General features: G+C 46.2%; 2 protein-coding genes across 5 annotated transcripts in view; both read right to left on the reverse strand.

Moving 5' to 3' along the window:
* Positions 1 to 1,161: 1,161 nt before the first annotated feature.
* Positions 1,162 to 6,990, reverse strand: cdv3 (carnitine deficiency-associated gene expressed in ventricle 3). 2 transcript variants are annotated; one of them, XM_031583466.2, is made up of 5 exons: positions 6,493 to 6,990; positions 4,092 to 4,168; positions 3,139 to 3,272; positions 2,082 to 2,247; positions 1,162 to 1,745 (listed from the first exon to the last, which is right to left on the reverse strand). In XM_031583466.2, the coding sequence occupies exons 1-5, from the start codon at positions 6,685 to 6,687 to the stop codon at positions 1,619 to 1,621; spliced, it is 699 nt and encodes a 232-aa protein (XP_031439326.1). In that variant the 5' UTR covers positions 6,688 to 6,990; the 3' UTR covers positions 1,162 to 1,618. The 2 variants fall into 2 exon arrangements, with proteins under 2 accessions (XP_031439326.1, XP_012670612.1); XM_012815158.3 differs by having other exon boundaries at positions 2,082 to 2,250; positions 6,493 to 6,987.
* A 1,194-nt stretch (positions 6,991 to 8,184) lies between these two features.
* tmem108 (transmembrane protein 108) overlaps positions 8,185 to 20,747 on the reverse strand; it is a 44,106-nt gene continuing 31,543 nt past the window's right edge. For 2 of the 3 annotated variants that reach the window (XM_012815066.3, XM_031583666.1), the window contains exons 3-5: positions 12,343 to 13,767; positions 11,492 to 11,646; positions 8,185 to 10,366 (exon numbers count right to left, since the gene is read on the reverse strand). In XM_012815066.3, coding sequence (XP_012670520.2) covers positions 10,250 to 10,366; positions 11,492 to 11,646; positions 12,343 to 13,767 — 1,697 coding nt within the window. In that variant the 3' untranslated portion in view covers positions 8,185 to 10,249. Of the gene's footprint in view, positions 10,367 to 10,818; positions 10,874 to 11,491; positions 11,647 to 12,342; positions 13,768 to 20,747 lie in introns of all 3 variants that reach the window. The other variant, XM_031583668.1, reaches the window with a different exon arrangement.

Here is a 20,747-nt window from a genome sequence, read left to right on the forward strand (position 1 = left end):
GAAAAAAAAGTGCAGTTTACAACAGTTAAACAACTTAAGGAATGATGTGGGATAAGAAAGAACAAGCTTTAATTATGGTTTTCTTTTTATGTCAATCTTACGTCAATATTCATTTTTTAAAAGTAAAACAGAGAAAAGGGCCAGTGAGACAGCAGGGAAAGGGTATGAAGGGGGTAGGAGGGCAGGGTGGGGGCAGGGGCAGTCTAGGGTGGGATTCTTGATGGCACGCTACAGCTCTGCTCTACATTCCTGCTCAGGGTCTGTGGGAAAGCCTCAAGAGTGCTCCTGAAGAGCAGAAGAGTCCAGTGGCAGCCTGCAAGATGGGGGCGCCGAAAGTGTCTTTGCAGAGGACGCTGACGTGTTTTTTTTTCTCTCTCTCTCCTTTTTCTTTTCATCTGCTTTTGTCCTTTTCCTGTGAGCCTTCCATTTCCCCACCACTCCTCATTCTGCTGATTTGTACACAGTAAGGCCACTTCAAATAGTATTTCCACGTGAAGACCGCGAGCCGAGGAGAGGCGATACAGAAGTTCGCCGTCGTGATAAAGCGACAGGTGGTCCTTTCCTCTTGTTAGAGAGGAGGGGGGCGGGGGGGGAGTGAATGCTGTCTGCCACCCAAACCCTTATCCCCACCCACAACTCCCCCAACCAACTCAACTCTCCCTTTAAAATCAAAGGCCTGGTCAACATGGTAACCACAGATATACAACTGAGGTAGTCTCCACCCCCCAACCCCTCCTCCTATTCGCAAAAGCCCAACCCTTACATCTCATCACTCACTCGCACACACAAAAAAAAAAAAAAAAAAAACACCCACATTCCAAAACTGGTAAGGTCCAGGACATCAACAGATTTAGCATACAGACAAACAAAAAAAACACAAAAAGTGAGCGAGAGCACGGATTACTGTTTTTCAACAGCAGTTCTTCCCAATCGCACAGCCCTAATCGTACAGACATCCTCTGTTGTGCACTGCCATTGTTTCGTTTTTTTCGGAGTATGTTCTTAACTGAAGCTCACGGGGCACCCGGCTGTTGATGAGAGCCGGAGCCAGAGTGATGCGTTCCGACCGCAGTCACTCATCCCACCGTCACAGGTGTCATTCACGTAGGTGAGTGAGTGCGTCATTGTATACATTTGATTTTTCTTTTTTTTTTCCTTTTTCTTTTTCTTTTTCCTTGGAAAGTTTCAGTCAATCCCTGTCGTCACAGCCCTTGTCAATGTTGTCGATAATGACCGGGCTTTTGCCGACCATGTGTTGGTTTGTATGGGAGTGTATGGGTCCATTGATGTATGCATGTCTGAGTGTGTGTGTGTGTGGCTGATGTGTTACGACCTATGAATGCACATATAGTTTACATGTAGATGACAGTACTGCGTGCGTCTGTGTGTGTGTGTGTGTGTGTGTGTGTGTGTGTGTGTACAAGATGGAAAGACAGTCAGGTCTGGTTGGTGATGGTGGCACCTATGTGACTCCAGGGGGCAGCGAGACACACACACGCACGCAGACACACACACGCACACACACACACACACAGCAGTATTAGTGCTTTCCCCTTCGGGGTCGGCCAGGACCACTTGAGGTTGGGCGGGAAGGGGGTGGGGGCAGGCTGTGTGGGGGTTACTTGTCCCCCAGGACGGCGTACTGGTTGTCTAGCTGCAGCTGCTGGTTGGAGGTCGGACCCCCTTCCTCCCGTGCACGGTTCCTGTGCTTCACCACCTCGAAAGTCTTCTCCATCTCTCGGTCCCTGGAACACATGCACTCACCATCAGCATGGGGAACAGTGGAGCAACATTCATATCAACTCCTAACTTTCTCTCTGAATACTTCAGCTAATTGTATCGACATGACAATACTGACAATTTCTAACAAAATACAGCAAAACCTGCGTTTCAACAGTATTAACCAATCAGGACCAAAGACTGGCACCCTATCAGATTATTTATTTATTTTCATTTATAAGGTCTTAATATGGTTCAAGGGACGCTATAGTCTCATCCAGACAGAACCAAGTGTATCTCTGCTCACAAACAAATGTCCTCCTGGCAAATACCCTCACACGTGTGCTGTCTGCGTGTCTTACTTGCGAGTCTCCACATGTTTGGCAGAGGACTGCAGTGAAGGGAACTGGGTGTCATTGAAGATCTCCGGGGGCCCCGCGGTGGGCCCTCTCTTGGTGCTGGTGAGGCGGGCTCCTGGGGGCCGGTACACGCCTGTCGGTTTCGACTCGGGCACCTCGGGCTCTTCCTCTACTGGAGGACAACAAAGGACAGACCAAACACACGGACACCCCTCATTACCATGGCAATAGGAGCAGCACTGAGAATGGACGCATCATACACATACACCAATCCATGGGCATGCGTATGACTATTAAAGATCTTAGTTCTTATTAAAGATTAAATCTGATCCAATGCTAAATTTTAGTATCTGGTGTTTGTCATAACTCTACCTAACTCTTGAGTGCTAACTGAACATCTTCAAAACTACCATGAGCATAGCAAGTTCCATAGCTCTAAAAAGCTTAAGCTGCCCTTGTTTCAATGTACAGCTAGAGTTTGCGTAAGTTGTTTCAAAGTGTATTGAACGAGGTGACACTGTATGTGGTGCTTGGGAAAACATGTATGTTCTTTTCTTTCCTTGGTTTGTGACATTTTAGCTAGCCGTCTCGCTATTACTGAAATACAATGGTCAATAAAAGAGGAACAGAAGAAAACAAATATCAATACCAAAAAAGCAGACGTTGCGCTTAATGTAAATTGCAAATGCAATAATAAAAATGTTTTTTGTTATATTTTGATATCCACCAAAAGAATAATGGAACTGCAACATGAGAAGCCTTTAAATCACTGAAAACAAACATATCCCTTTTCTCTCCGACTCTTCTTCTGCCTCTGTTCCGACAGAAACAGTCACCCCCAAGGGCAGAGGTGTAAAAATACAGCAAGTCTTAGAGTGTGTGTGTTAATATTAACCAAATATTAAAATGACACTGGACATCTTTGAAGTGAAAGAGATGCAGAAGGAATGACTGAGGGGGAGACAGACAGAGGGAGAGAGAGACAGACAGACAGAGGGACAGAGAGGGAGACATACAGACAGAGGGAGAGTGAAACAGACAGACAGCGGGTTGTCCTTACCAACAGGAGCAGCTGAAGCGACGGGAGCCCCAGACTTGTTCCAAGGTCCAGACATTTTGTCTCCGCTCACTAGGATGATCTCTCCATCCTCACCCACCTCCTCTTTATCATAATCTTCATCCTCTCTCTCTTCACTGGTGGGTGGAGAAAGTAGGGATGGAGAAGGAATATGAGTGAATTGTTGGTTGTGTGTGTGTGTGTGTGTGTGTGTGTGTGTGACGGAGATGTCTGGAACAGAACATTTCAAGAGGAAAACAACGCCCAATTCATGTGTTTGTGTTGGAATACTCTGCTTGACCGTAGCAGAATACAGTGCACTATGACCTTAATCAATTTAAGTCAAGCAAGGAATGTTGACTGCCCCATCTCTATATTTGTATTAAAGTTGGGCTCTCATGTTCAAACACAGACCATACACGTTTTTGTGGTTGCATAATAGTGTGGTTGAATGTATACTGTTCTTCGTTAGGAGTTTTTAAGTATGCATGGATGGACTAATGAAGCAGAGGTAACAATTTAAAGACAGTCATATTGGGAATGCTGCCAGCAGAGGCTCAGGTCCTCCGTCCTTCTGCACTTTCCTGGGAACCTGACTCATCTTCAATTGATCCTGGCAATAGCACAGCCCCGCTGTGCCATCCTGAACATGCCCTTGCAGTGAGGCATCCTCAACACGCCCCATGACACCATCGCCCACATGCCCTGCTGGTAGAACTCCTATGCCTACCCTACGCTGAAAGTGCTTTCACTGAGGGTGCCATCCTGGTTGTGTTCTTCTAGTGTTACCCTGTGCTCTCTCCTGAGTTAATCCTGGCATGAGCATAGCATCACATGCCTCATGATGTCACCTCAGAAACGCTCTGCTGGATGATGGGGACCATGTCACTCCTGCGCCATCATGTGCCTTCACTGAGTGTGACATCGTAAAATGTGCTGCAGCCATTTTCCCTTACCCGACCAGTAGGGCCTGCAGCCTGAGGCCAGTGTAGTCCACCTCCTTCTGCTCAAACTCCTTCCATTCCGCATCCTCCTGAGAACACACAAAGCACACAGCGTCTCAGCCAAATACAGACCCAGAACGTAGACACTCCCGTCGCCTCCACACATCAGCCACCTGTCCAGGCTGGACTCCATCCACACGCCCCTGCTCTAATGCTTGTGAGGGGGCACCATCAAGTAATGCATGCTTGACAGCAACCACTGCCCTTTTATGAATTACAGAGGGGGGGCACACACTAAAACAAAAGCACCTTCGGAGAGGTACACAGCCCATGGGTAAAGACAAAGCCATCTGGGTACAGTACATGGTGCTGTGCTAAAGAGGCTGTTCATAAACTCTTGCTACTGCAACCAACTGAGCCAGCCTGTACTCAGAGCCCAGATGTGAGAGGCTGACTGACTCACACATAACAGGTTTGCAAGGAGACGCCAGGACATTTTGTTCCCAGGGGTCAGTGTTCATTAGCTTAATTGACGGAGGAGGAGGGGAAGTGGAGGTGTTGTGTGGCTTTTTCCTGAGGATGAAAAATGTCTGGCTGAATTTATGATGGAGCAGAAACCAAAAAAAAAACGGGCTCTTTCAAGATTTCTAGACGTGGGAGTTTGGCTACTTGGGCATTTGTTCTTACTCAGCTCACGACAATGTTCAACCGCTTCAGAAAATAAAAACACAAAACCAATGCTTGATAGGTCAAGAAAGGGTTTATGCTCAGATTGAAATATAACTTTGAATAAGGTGTGTGTTTGGGAGGGGTGAGTTGCTCTAAAAAGACTTGTTTCTAAATTCAAGCACTCATTCCAGATATGCTGTGCAACAAAAATGATATCACAAGCATAACAGAAAACGTCTGACTTCTCACTGATCTCTCAGACATCCACTCACACACAGACAAGGCAGACAGAACCAGAAGAATACCCTTCAAGGTCAGTCTTGTAATACTGAAAAACAATATGTCAAAAAGATGAACTGGTTGGCTTTCTGCCTGTTCTCCTTGATTCGGTGCTCTGCTTTATTTGTGAGAAAAAGGATCACTTTTAGAAACAAAATAATTGCAACCTTCTGTCACTGTAAGAAGGCTAAATTCACCACTTGACAAAACATTCATTAACCACCCCAAAACAATGATGTTGCACAAACAAAAGTATAACAAAAACAGGATAATTTCACTTTTAGGACACAATTACACAACAGTGACTTGATGAAAACTACAATCTAACTTCCAATCTAGTCCTGAGGAAAGTATATAGGACGGTTGCTCTAGTTTAACCTAAAGCCTTTTTATGGGTGGTGTCAAGAGTTAAATCTAAGTCATTACGACATGACTTAGCTCGATGTCAGGCTCGCAGTGATGTAAGTTCATTTAACTTTACCAAGACCATTTTAATGGATATTCAATGTAATTAGTCAATAAGCCAAATATGTGTAACAGCATTTTATTTAGCCATATGGTTAAATAGGATATCAGGCAAATAAGATGGCCCCTGTGAACAGCTGTCTGACGTTCGTGAAAGGTCTGCAGGTAGTTGCCTAAGGCCACTATGTAACAGATCTTACAGCAGTCACAACTCACTTCTAAGCTTTTATAAATCACTTTGGACAACTATTAAATCAACAATCTTTGTTAGTTACTTAGTAAGTCACAGTTAAGTATGACTGGGGGGGAATGACGAGGTGGTTGGCTAGCGGGGAAGTGAGTAAACGTTAGGGAGGGAGCTAGTTAGCAAGCTAGCTAGCTAGCATCGCAAGTACCAAATAATTGCCACTCAATCAGGGCCAAAAAACCCAATCACGACTATCTATTTCCTTGGCAAGGTTGGTAACTACGGCAGATTTAAACATGGTATGTAGCTAACCAGCTGACAGACTTACTGACAGTAAACTCACGACATACCGGGGATAGACGCAAATGGTAACGTTACCATAAGGAACTAAGTTAGCTGTAACACCGTTAGCGCATGTACCTAGCGCTATAGCTCACAAACTCGCTAACGGAGCTAACAAGATACCTAGCTACAGCTCGGATGCAACCACGGTCACATCGACTGACAAATTTTAACCGACTCCATAACGTTACCATTCGTTGTCGAATAAACGTCGACACTGGAATTGAGGATATAATCGAAAGGCGTCAGCTAGCTTCTTGGCTATGCTATTATCAAGTTAATATATTAGATCTCGTTATCCTTTGCAATACGATGGCTAGCTAGCTAGCTAATACATTAACTAGAAGTTTTCAGTTTAACCAACGATATCCCACCATGTCACACTAACGTTAGAGTACTAGTGAGCTCATAACTCTCGTTAACGATAGCTAGATGTTTTGTTACAACGGCCAGAGAGACCAACTTGCATACCTTCTCTATCTGGTCCTCCTGATTTTCGTTTTTCGTAGACTTCTCTTTTTCCTTTTTGATCTTTTTCAAAACCACCGGTGCTGGCCCAGCTGCAGGCTCCTTCCCTTTGCCCTTTTCTTTCTTCTTCTTTTTATCGCGCTTAGCAAAGAAATCATCCAGGCTCTTCTCCGGAGCATTTGTTTCAACATCCGCCATTTTCCGTGACTAAGTAACAACACCTAATCTTACAAGGAAAACTCTTAACTGTGTCAGGAATGTGGCCTGGGATGGCAGAAAAACCTCGGCTTCGATGGACGTGTTTCACCACTCTTCTCTGCAGTCTCACGTGTTCAGCAAACCATAGCAGTTAGCTTGCTAGCTAGCTGACTACCAATTATTACCAAGAAGCTGCCTGCCACATTGACCAGCGAGCTAGCTAACTGTATGACAAGGCGCTGTTTGACATACCGAGTGATTCCACCGGATGTTAAAGCTACCTTCTTCTGCTACCCCGGATAGGATTCCTCACTGGTTAATTTCTCAGATGACACCAAACCTGACATGTTGGTTAACCAATGTGCGTACTCGCCGTGATGAGACGTGAACCAATAATATCAGACTTATTCTAGGCATCGCAAGGGTGAATTGATTTGGTACCCGATTGGTATAGCCAACAGAGGGGGCATATTTTATAAATAGTGTCGTCAAATTGATATTCAAATCATTCGTTCATGAAAATCCGAAAAACTATCCCTTGAATTGTAAGAACATGTAACTAGTAACTGAAGGCTCAGAAAACATCATTCGGGCATTGAACAAGAAGTGTTTTTATTATGTCTATTTTTTCATAAATAATTATAGGCTAATTAAATCACATTTTCCCCTCTTCCGGTTATGCTAAAGGCATCAAGGCTAATATCAGATAATTATGGGGTAGGCGTATGTATACGGCTACATCATTCTAGGCCTAGAAGTTTGTTAAGCCCACCCAGAGGGCTATTTTCCCTTCTTACATCAGTAGGCCTACATATTCTTCCAGGGAGAGCTACCGACATTAAATGGACATCGAACAGCAATCCAGTCACGAACAGAAGAGTTTCTGTTGCAAGTAAACCCTTTAACTTTGAGAGGCAGGGTATTAGAGAGTGGGTGCCATCATTAAAAACTAATTTGACAGGAAAGAGCTATGCATTTTCAAGAGCTATTGTGAAATTACATGTGCTTCGTGTACATGTGTGGCTGATCAAGCATCAGTTATTATCGACGCGGTAATCTATTTTATTTTGTATAGGAGTGGGCCAGTGACAGCCATGGAGAGAAAGGCCACCCCTTCTACCCATGCCAATGGAGCAGCTACATTCAGCAGAGAGAGACAGAAGGTTCCAGAATAGTCCCATCCATATGAAACAAAACAAAAGTCCTCTGTAGGCTAGTAAACTCGCTGATGACGGCATAAAAAAATATTCACAAAGCAACAGTTTAGAGTTAAAAAAAAAAAAAACTTTGATGGCAGAAGCAATAGTAGGCAAGTAACCATAAAGTACTCTGGTGCTTACCCTGGGTAGATTCAGAGATCCAAACAAGACTGGAGCCAGATCCAATTCCGCTATTGAGCATGCTAATTAACCACGTTTGGAGACTCACTCCAAACCACCACAGTTCCACAAGCACAAACCTCTTCATCCTCTCTCCAACAAGACACAAGAGGCTGTCTGAAAGATTTTTTTCTTTTTTATTGCTCAGCAGTAAAAAGTACAGTGTGTGCTACAATACATAACAAGGGACATAAAGGTATGTTGAACCGAATATACGATGCTGCTTTCCTTGCACCCCACTCCAGCAAAACATCCATACATAGTGACACAGCATACAATCAATCAGGCTGTTTACCTCCGACAGATGTATATCAATCACACATACATAGATGATACAAACAAACAACAACAAAAAAACAGAAAACAAAACACTGGAAAACAATAATGGAGGCAGTGATGAAAAGCTAAGCAAATGCTTTGCAAACAGAATGTGTGATAATACACGATGAGAAATAATTCTCTAGATAATCAATCTTGAAGTACTTTAATGTTTTTATCGAGACTCTTAATGCATTTGAATGTAATCATAGCAAAATATGGCAGATACTGTATTTTCTTAGCCACTAACTAACTCCATCACCTGCCTGTGCCCACTGCTACAGCCTCAAGATAACATCATCAAATCTTAACATGAATCCAAATCACGTGTTCCAATAGCTATATAGTAACAGGCATTTATTAACAAGATACTTGCAGATGATTTTTGGTTGGGATTCATTTTCAAAAGGGAGCGGTTAAAAAAAAGAGAATGAATGCCCTTGTTTGGCAATAGAGACCTGTCATTACATTAATCCATGAAGAAAGATAGGCACACTCGCACACAGTCATGCACACAGGTACCTACATGTGCAAATAAAAATATTTTTCTTTAATAAAATGCCTAAAATATAATTTAGGGACTTTTCACCTGCTCAGCAAAATGATTCAATGAAAACCGTTAAAACTGATAGACAAAAGACTTTTGCCAATGCAAACGTTTCTTGCTGAATGAGAATAATTTGAGGCAAATCAGCTTTGATTTTCACCAACATATATAATACATCATTTTAAGTAGTTCTGAAACATACATGGCATAGAGCTTAAACTTACAGCTAATGTCAATCTTTAATAATTTCCTGTAGCTTGAACTTGCTTTCCTAAACCAGTGCTGATGGTGGGGCAATCAGACAAAAACAGAGGTTTCACTGCTGACACACGCTCACACAGATACACAGACACCTGAAACAAGACACATGCGGCTGGAGACACACGCACAAGAGCACACTGTTTGACACAGCGGGACAGAACGACTTAAGATACGTCATCTGGTCCCCTTAGCTGGTGACAGATGAGGGGAATCACCACCTAATAGCATTATAGTTTGGGCTCACAGACCAGGGGATTCATTCAAACTTGGGACGAGAACGTGAAATCGGAAAGAGCAGATGGGCAAGTCCTGGCAAATGTGTCATTGCTAGATACTGTGTCACTGTTAAGATACTGAGAAAGTAAACATGCAAAGCGTTTGGGACTGTGTCAGTCCTTGAAACTTACAGATTGGGGTGTAGGATACATGTTGTTTTGTTTGCCAAGACTGCTCCATCCACATTACAATCACACATCCTTAATCTTCTGTTTGAATAAACACACGAGCCTTCCAGGAAACTACTTCCCAAGGTGAATTCCATCTCATCTTAGTACGCATACTTAGGGCACTTCTAATAAACCAAAGCCCTTTCTTTCTGTATCCCCTCATTGACATAATTCAAGTTCAACAGGCTTTATTTCTTAAGAGTTTTGGGTAAGGTCACAGGAACATCTTTATAAGTACTCAATTCTACAAGCAGATCTCCTTGCCTTACCAAGCCACAGAAAATAGAACAGAATCACACATAGTCTCATCTTTTATTTAAAAACGACATAAAAACCCTTATCACAATTAAGCATCTGTAGAAAATGTACATCAGAAAAATATGCGGGCTCGGCCTCATAGTAAATAGTATTTGTGGTTCATTCATCCTTAAAACTTCATGTACGCTTATTTATTTTTCTAGGATATAAAGGAGGAGTCTTTGAACAGGGAAGGTTAAACACATACAAAAAAAGCAATCAAAGTCACAGATGGGGAATCAAGTTGAGACCCCCTACTCCTTATTTTGATCACGCCTCAACATGGCTGACGGCCATCATTCTTCTGCCGTCTCTCAGATGTCCGAGGCCTTGTCTCTGTGGATGAAGAGCGTCTCCTGGCAGAAGGGGTTCACCAGTACCACTCCACTGTCACTGTAGTCGCCATTAGGTGGCAGGAAGGTCTCCTGTTCCTGCAACACACAGCCGGTAAAGGTCAGCACTGATCCACTTCCCGACAGCAAAACTAACCCGCTATAGATCTCAAAGGGGAAGGGCTACCCTCAGGGACCAATAGCTACAGCTGGGAAGATTTGAAGGGGTTGCTAACCCAGGATTTATGAGAAGCGAGACTCAGGGACCTAAAAGGATGTTACCATGGCAGTACTGAGATTTAACAGTTAGGAGGGTGAAAGAGACAATAATAGGGAGGGAGAGAGAGAGAGAAATGAAAATCTCGGCAGAACCATTAAGAATGAGTAGAATGGGGGGGACTGTGAGAATGACTCAGCACAGAGGACAGTACCACAGTGCAGGGAGAGGGGTAATGACAAAGCTGTGAAGAGAAGAACAGAGACACATATGGAGAGGGGAAGCGTAGGAGGAAAATACTACATGACAACAAAGCCAAGGTGGGGCAGGGAACCTTTTAGTCACCAGGAGCAGCCAAAACATGATCCTCCCTCCGCATCACCCTCTTTCTGCATCACCACACGGGATGGACAACAGGGAGAGGGAGAGAGGAGGAATGATGATGGCAAACATTAAGATGAATAACATTTATAAATAATAACGCTGAAGTGAGGGAAAATATCAGATAGATATCTGAACATATAGGATCAAGTAAGAGCTGCTGTGAGCCTGTGGCATTAGCATCTCTCATCCACCAGAGGGCAGTACAATTCTTAAGCTCAGCAACTTTGGCAACAGGGAATGATGGTATGGTATGAAAGGCGTGTTGTCGGGGTGGTACACAAAAAAAAAAACCTGATTTACACACGGTCACACTGTGACAAAGACTGAGTGTCTATTTATCCTACAAAAATTACTTGGCTGGCAGTCTGGCGACGAAGAAGTACTTTGTCATGTAACTTTTTATATTACTATAATAGAGCTTCAATTCAATCTTTGAGATTCCTTCTGTACAAAACCATGTACATGTTTGAAAGATGAATAATGGTACAGCAATCACAGACAATATCTTGTCCTCAAAACACACTCCCACACACATTCACAACCCCACTATAAACTCCACAGGCAGCTCCCATTCATTGACACAGCAGCATTTCTTGCTACTGTGTGCCCACTGCCCCTCGTACCTCTGCAGTCTCCAGAGATTGAATCTCTCTAGGGAGCTCCACAGCGTGTCGGTTGAAGTAGTCCATGGTTATGGCGTTGTTCCAATAGCTCAGGTTGTTCTCCTGATTGGACGACTTCTTCTTCCTCTTCATGCAGCACACTGTCAGGAGGACAGCTAGAGGGAGAGAAGAGATGAAGGGAAAATGTGAATGGCAAGGACATGGCAAAATACATGTAGTATGAAATCAGATACTATATCGATTAGCATCGCATTTGGTTAATTTCCAACTGCACTTTCCTCTCAAATGTAGGTAGTGCAGTAGTAACACTGTAATATCAAAGGTAAGTATAAAAATGAAATTAAGTATGGGGGAAAACAAATCAGTTAGTACTATATACAGTCCTGTACAGTCATATAAAACACACCAGTTGTGATGGCTAGGTAAATATAACAGTTTTTCTGAATGACAACCAGTGGGCTTTCAGTGATTGGGATGGATGCTCTGGTCTTTTAAACACACCACAGAGCTGCATGCTGTTAAAGCACCAATCTGCAGTGGGAAGGGAATACTCAGAGCAGCCTCAGCACTTTAAGGTCACATGGGAAGATTACTGACTGCTTCAAGGACAGAAAGCATAAAGTCATAAAATATCTCATACGAACTGTAATGCTACCTAAGAGCTGGGGCGGATTTCTGAAATTGCAGGCTTTTAGGAACCTTTGACCAGAACAACAGTATGATGGCATATATGCTCTGATTCGGTGTGCTCCCTGTCTGTTGCCATCCCTTTGGTAGTACCTCACACTATTAACTGGAGCTGTATCATTTTGATATTGTGTATCTAAACAGGAGGCTGAAGCTGTACTCACAGCAGGAGGACACAGGCACGCTGATGGCGAGCACCACCCACACGATGTCCATCTTCCCCAGGCAGATGGTGGCCTGTGTGTGCGAGGGGTCCAGGGCCGGGCCTGACTGGTTGCCGGGGCCCCAGGGCCCAGTCGTCGCCGCAGGGACCTGCCTGTTGAGGAAGTTGCCGCTGGCTGTGGAGGGGGCCTCTGTAGGAGCCGAGCCTTTGCCGTGCGAACGGACGTCGGGAGAGGGTCCACCCACCGTGCTGTTGTTGTCCATGGCGACGGATGCTTCGTGTGTGCTGTTACCCACGGAGGAGTGTGTTTCCCCCTCAACAGTTGGGGCCGAAGAGACCCCTAAGGGCTCTGTGACATTGCCCACTGGATCTGCGACGTTGGAATAAGTCGTGGTGTTGGATGTCATCTCTATAGTAGGGGGTACGGTATTAATGGTGGTGGAGGAGGTGTCAGAGCCAGGGGAAGGGACTGCCTCTAGGCTCAGGGGGTCTGTGGGCTTCTCTCCGGGCAGGGGGTGCGTCTCTCTCAGGGTGATGGAGTGATGCGGGGCCGGTTCGGGCATGGTCTGGGCACGCTCCCTGAGGAATCCGTCTGCAGTGGCAGGATCGAGAGAAAGAGCTGAGGAGGAAGAGGAGAGAGAGGAGGGCTTCAGTGCTGAGGTGAAGAGAAGTGATGAAGAATAAGTGGGCTCCTCCGCGTTGAGCTCCTGGGGGTGAGGACCCTTCATAAGGCCTTCAGGCTTGAGACCAATACTGTCTCCTCTCCCTGTGTAAGGCCCTGGTGGTGCAGGAATGGCAGAGGCAGATGTTGCATTCGGGGCACCCTGTCCACCAGCGGTCAGGTCAGTCCCTGAGGGTGGAGAACCAGGGGAGCCCAGATCAGGCTCTGCCAGGCTCACCGACTCCCCTTCAGAGACCGAACCTGGCGCGCCCTGCTGGTCCTTCCTGGTAAAAGTGTTGTTTTGCATCTGGTTTCCCACCACTGACCCGACATGGATGTCTGTGTTATTACTGGCAATGGCATTCATTTTCTGAGCCTCATTTAACGTCTCTCCATTAAGTTTATGGGCCTGGTTTCCACCATCAGAACTTTGAAGTAGGTCTAGAAACTTCTGCTTTGTTACACCAAAACCAGAACCATCAAAACCAGAACTAGCATGTGTGCCAGGCACCAGTGCCTTGGCCTGTGAGTGCAAAAGATCCAGGGTGCTGATGGAGGCAGTGGGCTGGATGTTTTGGACACCCCCTCCATAGGCGGACAGCTCCCCACTGCTGGAGGTCTCCTGCCAGCCAGGGGGCTCCGGGGGCAGGACAGGGAGGGGGACGCTGCTCGAGTCCATGGAGGGGTCCTGGGGGGTCCGGCTGGGGTGTGGCTCCTGGACAGAGGACACCAGCCCCACTGACACTACCAGAATTGCTACGACACCTGCAGTGGGAAAAGGAAGAGAAGAGAAGAGAAGAGAGAAAACACATGAGTGTCTTGGTGCAGTTGTATTATCTTTGTTGCAGGCAGGTAGCCTAGAGAATGAACAGGCAAGCCCGGGAACAGAGGCTGGGAACATGCAAGCCTTGACTTGCCTCCGAGTGATATTTTCATTGTTACTGTAGACACACCAGTAGTGGGGAGTGCAAGGCAGGTTAATAAGAATCAGGTTGATAAATTACATACATTATTGTCCAGATAATTAACAGGCTTGTGAAATGTGTTTGTAACCCTTTCAAGTTAGCGCAGTGACTGTTTGTTTGCGCATGTGTGTGTGCAGCAGCAGCAGTATCTGTGTGTTTCTGGGGAACAGACTGAGAGAGACAGAAAACAAGAGAGTGAAAGAAGCAGGCAATATGGAGAGATGTAGTACAGTGCAGTGGTGTGATTATCTGTAAGAGTGAGATGACTGGTCCACCACACCAGTCGTCACCCCCCCCCCCCCCCCCCCCCCCCGACATCGCCGCACGCGGGGGGGGTAAAAACAATTAGGCCCGGCAGTCACGTTTAGGAGCTGGCGCTGTTGTTTACGAGTCAATAAAGGGCCCGCGAGGCCTGTCCCGCATTCATTAGAGAGCATCAGTGTTTAATCAAGCGCCGACGCTCTGTTTGTACCACGCCTCGGCTTTGCCCCGATTGCTTTATTAACCTCATTATGCGCTGAGCGCCGTCGACTATTTTTACGTGCCTCGGTTGGTTCGGTGTTCGGGGACAGGTAAGGTAGGGGCCCGGGGGTGGTGTGGGGTGGAGGGGCACTGTGAGGGAACGAAGGGAAATGGTGTTGGGGATAAACAGGGAGGTTGTAAGGCTTCTGTGGACAGAGCTGTGCCGGGCTCTGCAAATTCGTTTTAATGGTATGAAATTAGGGCTGCGAGAGAGCGGGGGGTAATTGTGAGCTGTTAGATAAGGACGAAAATACATGTGACGACAACGTCTGAGGGACTTCAGAGGGAGCGGGGAAAGGACAGGGAGAGCCTGGAACAATCCCTGATGATATCTGCAGTGGATGCTTAAAGAGTTTGGCCCTGGTAATTGGGGGCTAGCCAACTGTAGCAGCCTCATCAGATATGGTGAGAAAGCAAGGGAGAGAGGGGGGGTGGCAGAGGAGGAAGGAGATGGAGAGAGAAGGAGAGGGGGTGATGGCAAGAGAGAGGGAGAGAGAGTGGCGAGGGGGGTGATGGCAAGAGAGAGGAAGGGAGAGGGAGAGAAAGGGAGAGGGGGGCGATGGCAAGAGAGAGGGAGGGAGAAGGAGAGGGTGACCAGAAGGGAGTCTTTTATTTGGCCCATCCCTCTTTGTCTCGTTGATACATTTGAATGGGAGCCATGAAAGCGCGTGCCACAGCAGGCTCTGGCCCATGCGCTGGGAACGACTGCAGTGCATCACTGCGTCGCAGCCATGGAGCCGCTCACACTGGGCTAAGCCACTCTTACTGGAGTGGAAGCCCAAACACAAGCTGACAAGCATTCAGATGGAGTGAATAAGGAGAAATAACAGGAATGCAGAAATAAAAAAGTTAATTTCAGAGGATAGGCTCAAGCTGGGAGTTCAAGCCAATCTCCGGAACAGCTGTGTGTCGTACGGAAGGTGCCCTTGAGTTTAATGAAACTTAGAAAAAAAAATACTGTGTGTGTGTGTGTGTGTGTGTGTGTGTGTGTGTGTGTGTGTGTGTGTGTGTGTGTGTGTGTGTGTGTGTGTGTGTGTGTGTGTGTGTGTGTGTGTGTGTGTGTGTGTGTGTGTGTGAGAGAGTATGTTTTGATGTGTCTCACAATCTCAGTTGGCAACATTTGACCAGTACCTCATTTGATCAGGGGCCCACTGGACATACAAAATGGGTATTTTTGTTTTACTTTGCTCTACCCAAGCACAAGAAAACACACAGACACACAGACACACATACGCACACACACACACACACACACTCTCACACACACAGACACACAAAACACTCATGCTTTCACGCTCCGTTCCATGTGACCTAGGTGCTGAGGCATTGTCTCACTCCAGCACCACTTTAGTTTCTACGGAAACCAGGCTTCTATTTACACGTTTGGGGGAACAAGTGAGAAAGGACATGTAAAAAAAACTGGATAGAACAGGAACAGGGTTACTTCAAACACTAACACTCTGGAGGGGGCAGCTTCAATACTACACCCAGTAACAAGCACGTATCTCAACATAAGGAGCTCCAGCACTTCCTGTAAGATGTTTAAAGAGTAGGTGGCAAGACTGAACCAGGAACAAGCAAAACAACTGTGTATCATTTCTTTAGCCTCTACAGTCCTGTATTAAAACATGCAACCATTGTTTATGTTTTTTAGCAGCATACACTGTTGGTCAGACTCTGTGTGAGTTTTTTTCATGGTGTGTAGTCTGCTATGGCACGGATCAGGCACAAACCCAGCGCGGTGAAGATTCCTACACTCTCATCCAACATGCATGACCAGGCCAGCCTTCAGGACTCTGTTTCATGCAATATGACTGAACAATGTACTCCTAGCTCTGCATTACAGGAAAACACCAGAAGAGTCATAAATCACACTACACTACACACACACAGTCACACAGACAACACACACATACACACCCACACAATCATGTTCACACACATGCCTGCCCACACACCCCTACACACACGCTGCCTGTCACACACACACGCTGCCTGTCACTTACACAGTTTATGTTGTGGCACCACACGGCAGCGTTGACTCGCAGGCAGGGCGAGGATGTGTGACAGCACTCCAGCAGCCCGTTTACCAGGCCCGTCACGTCCACCGGACACAAGGCCGACTCCCGTGCCGGACCACAGAGACTTAGACAGTCCCGGCACGCACGCACAGCTCATGATACAGCGAGCCGATCTGTTTCCCTCCCTCCCTCCGTCCCGCCGTCTCCCTGCCTGATCTCGGGTGGTTTACTGCTCTTGTTTGACCTTTACACCACGATACCCTGCCCTCCACTCGCTCAGTCTCACCAGGAAGATGAACAGACACGGGCATGGAAACATGTAGTCTGCAGCGCCTATGCTGGCTGGGCTGATAAATACACATTCATATCAAGTGAAAACACAGTGAACAGAGGGACTACTGGTATGACTGGGTTACCCGTTGCTTCTAATTCAGGGCACTATAAAACAGTATGTTAAAGCATGACATCATTGTCAGCAGAACATCATCTGTAATTCTATATACTTCCATCACCCCTCTGAGCTGCCAGATATAGTAAATCTATGTTATATTTCAAAGGAGGAGTAAATCAATTAAAGTCATAAATACACTATTCATCTTTTCATATCATAGCTCATCATGGAGGAGTAAAGTATGCCATTATCCCACACACAACCCATTACCATATAATATACACTGCCTGTAATGTTGAGTGCTTTCTTTAATCCAGTCTTGTGACAGGGGCTTCAGGCACAAACTCAGATAATCCCACCCAGTAAGGGCCTACTGTGCCTTACATCAAAACATTAACCACCAGGTGGCGCTAGGCAGAGCTCCTAATATCCCGACACCTGAAATACGATGATGGGGATGAATAAAACAGTGCTACTGATGGCTGCATTAAACATGAGGATGTGCCAACTCAGACAAACACCAAAGTGACAGCATTTACGTCTTACATGAGCCTGCGGCCTCACTCCATGACGAAAACCAGGGAACTGTGTGTGTGTGTGTGTGTCCATAGCCTTAGCAAACCAATAATTCCCAAATTCATAAGACACACTAGTCCCCAACATACACTTGTCTGAGTGAGGTGTGAACAACACTTCAACTCCCTCTCTTGGACCCACACATGGACCCATGAGCACAGACACTTACGCACCGATACAGATGTAACCTGTGTTGTGTGGACAAGCACCCGCACCGGACTCAAACTCCTGAGCATAGGAGGCAGACATTCTAACAAGGAGGCTAAACCCATGGGTGCTAGCATCTGTCATTAGCATGTCTCTTAAGGTGTCAGGGAGTGAGGTTCACTCACTACACAACACTGTACCCGCTGGCTACCGTCGCACAAGTGTCACTGTCAGAATGATGTACAAACAGATCACCTCTCCACCAGTAAAAACAGACTGAGAAATATGCCCCAGTCTTTTACTGAAAGCGAGAAGGGAAAACAAACCATCACTTATTAATGAAGCTCATCGAAAATGTTAAAGGGAGCCAAGTGGCTCTCTTGTGAGCAAGGACTGAAATGTGCACCACACATGCTAAACTAGACTAACATTTAATACCTTTGCAAAACGTGAGCACATGTGACTGTGGTATTACTTTGTGCATAACAGGTGATAGATACGTTTGTGATTGTGTACGTGTATGTGTGTGTGTGTGTGTGCGTGCGGGTGTGTGTGTGCGCGCGCGCTTGTGTGTGCGTGCCTGTGCGTCTGTGTGTGCGTGTGTGCGTGCGTGTGTGCTTGTGTGGGTGCGTGTGTGTTTGCGCGCGTGTGTGTGTGTGCGCGCGCTTTGAAATAGATGGGGAAAGAAAGAATATGTGCATGTTGGATCATACGCAGGCTTTGTGCACTGGAGTGAAATGGGGAGCAGCATTTGTCTCACTTGACAAAACCCCTCCGAGCCTAGCCCATTTATCAGCAGGGTGACTCAGTCCCCAGTGTTGGCACTGGCTGCCTGGACCTGCGCCATAGCCTACTGTACAGCACTGAGGTCCCCCGTGAGTCCCCACTCATACCGCACCCCCAAATCACAGAGCGGGACAGCAAGGGGGAACTGCTCTGGGGGGATTTAGTGCTACCTGTGACAGAAATGCAAAATGCAGAATTGAGTTAGAGAAATGGGAAAGCTCAATGGCCTCTGTGTATGAGGGGTGAATGTGTGTATGTATGTGTGTGTGTGAGTGCGTGTGTGTGTGTATGCATGTGAACATATGTATATGAGTGTGCCTTTGCGCGTGTGTGTGTATGAGTGTGTGCATGCGTATGTGAGTGTGCCTTTGCGCGTGTGTGTGTATGAGTGTGTGTGTGCGTGGAAGGAGATCATTATCAGTGGGCTGGAAGCATGAGGCACTGAGTCGGAGGTGGAGGAGTAATCTGCCTGATGGAGTGAGGGTCTAACTGGAGCCAGCGGTGACAGAGAACCGCGCGTAGCTCTCGCTGATCGGGGCCAATGCCATGTCACCATCAGTGGAGGAGGAGGGGTGGGGGAGGGACTCAGGGGGGTATGGGTTTGGAGGTATAAAGAGGGTGTGAAAATAGGGAGTAAATTACTGGACAGGAAAACTGAACACGGTTTTATTAGCACCATAATAGAGCATAAGAGGTACTTCAGAACAGGAGATATATGAGTGAGTGGTGTGTGTGTGTGTGTGTGTGTGTGTGTGTGTGTGTGTGTGTGTGTGTGTCTGTGTGTGTGTGTGTGTGTGTGTGTGTGTGTGTGTGTGTGTGTGTGTGTGGGTGTGTGTGTGTGTCAGAGGCCAAATGAAGCTGAGAGACGAGACATGATCACTGCCTGGACTAGAGAGGAAAGATGGAAACTGAGGACGATTTTCAGGGACCTTGCAGCAGAAAAAAAAGCATTGCTCTCAAAATTAACACACCATATAAAAGCCAAGACCCAAAGGTGGGTGGTGAATATGAAAAAGGCTGAGCACTTTTTTCAAGGAACTAAAATACTGGGCAACAGACAGAGACCAATTTGTGAAGAGCATGTGTTTGTGCATCTTACCATGGTTACCAACTCAGAGTAGCCAATTACAGACGTTCGTGTGAATCAACCAGTCCAGTTTGGAGGTTGACTGGATCGGTTCTACTCACACTCAAAAAATCCTCAGAGTCCTCAAGCCAAATCATTTCAATTTGAATGGGGCTGTCACTGCCATCTTGTCAGAGTTCCAATAATGCCAGAACACATAAAAAGGTGTCACACATGTATGAGGTGGAATCATAATCATGACCTGGCATGAACTGGGACCTTCTGCTCTCGTTTTTTATAACTGTCACACTCTGGGTCAAAACTCATCATTTCCATTACTGGGAAAAGGGTAGGAAAAGCGCTATGGCTTTGGGAACTATGTAAAATTACCATCAAATTACCTCCCTGATTTATGCTTCCGTTAGAGGCCAACCCACATCTATTAACCACAGGGGAGATTTATCACAGGGGAGGAGATTTTATGCGGTAAACATTGTAAAATTAAGGTGTTTGGAATGCATAAGTAGCCTGTGACTTTCATAAAGTCCTCCGCTGACGCACGAGTGTGACATTCATAAATTGTGAGGCAATGGCAGTTTCCGGTGCACCTTTCTTCTTTCAACTGGCTGCAGTTGCAAAATGTCTTTACACTACACTCACTGACAAGAGGCAGGATCCAAAATGGCTCCTATGGTTAGTTACTATATAAGAAAGACCCCTACCCAGTTTAGACAGTAATACAAACATTAGCCTCAAAGCACAGCTTTCCATAGTCCAGCCCTTTGCCCTTGCCAGAGTGTTCCTATGGGAACCACACAACTCCCTGCATTCACAGACCTAATCAATCAAATCAGGAAGTCCACCACAGCATATACTGTGGTGTACAGATCTAGAGATTTCCCCTTAGGTGATCAATCCTGGGCAGACCCCACCTCAGAGAGAGAGAGAGAGAGGTGGGACCAGTGTGCATTTATGCTGTGGGGGTTGGGTTGGGTTGGGTACGTTCAGGAGAATCTGCAGATGTGGCAGAAGGCACAGCTCAATTGTTGCCACATCATCACCAAATGGCAAATAATAAGAAAAAAAAGGCTATTTTAATTTCAAATGATCCTGGAGTTAACCCCTAAAATAGGACACACAAAGAGACAACCACATCCGTCAGCACTCCCGCCCCACTGCGCGCTCCAGGGAAATCCACCACGACGCACAGCCATGCAAGCAGCCCCTGTGACAGGTCCACGGGCGCACCAAAAACCCTTCCACCACCTCGG

This window comes from Clupea harengus, chromosome 17, assembly GCF_900700415.2.
Source record: "Clupea harengus chromosome 17, Ch_v2.0.2, whole genome shotgun sequence".
NCBI classification, from domain to species: domain Eukaryota; kingdom Metazoa; phylum Chordata; class Actinopteri; order Clupeiformes; family Clupeidae; genus Clupea; species Clupea harengus.

Bases quoted from the DNA above. Each gene is read 5' to 3' on its own strand.
- cdv3 (XM_012815158.3), bottom strand. From the start codon at position 6,687: ATGGCGGATGTTGAAACAAATGCTCCGGAGAAGAGCCTGGATGATTTC. The intron at 4,169-6,492 runs GTATGCAAGTTG...GTGTGTTCTCAG, and splicing joins AGGAGGACCAGATAGAGAAG to GAGGATGCGGAATGGAAGGA. The intron at 1,746-2,081 runs GTAAGACACGCA...CATGTGTTCCAG, and splicing joins AAACATGTGGAGACTCGCAA to GGACCGAGAGATGGAGAAGA.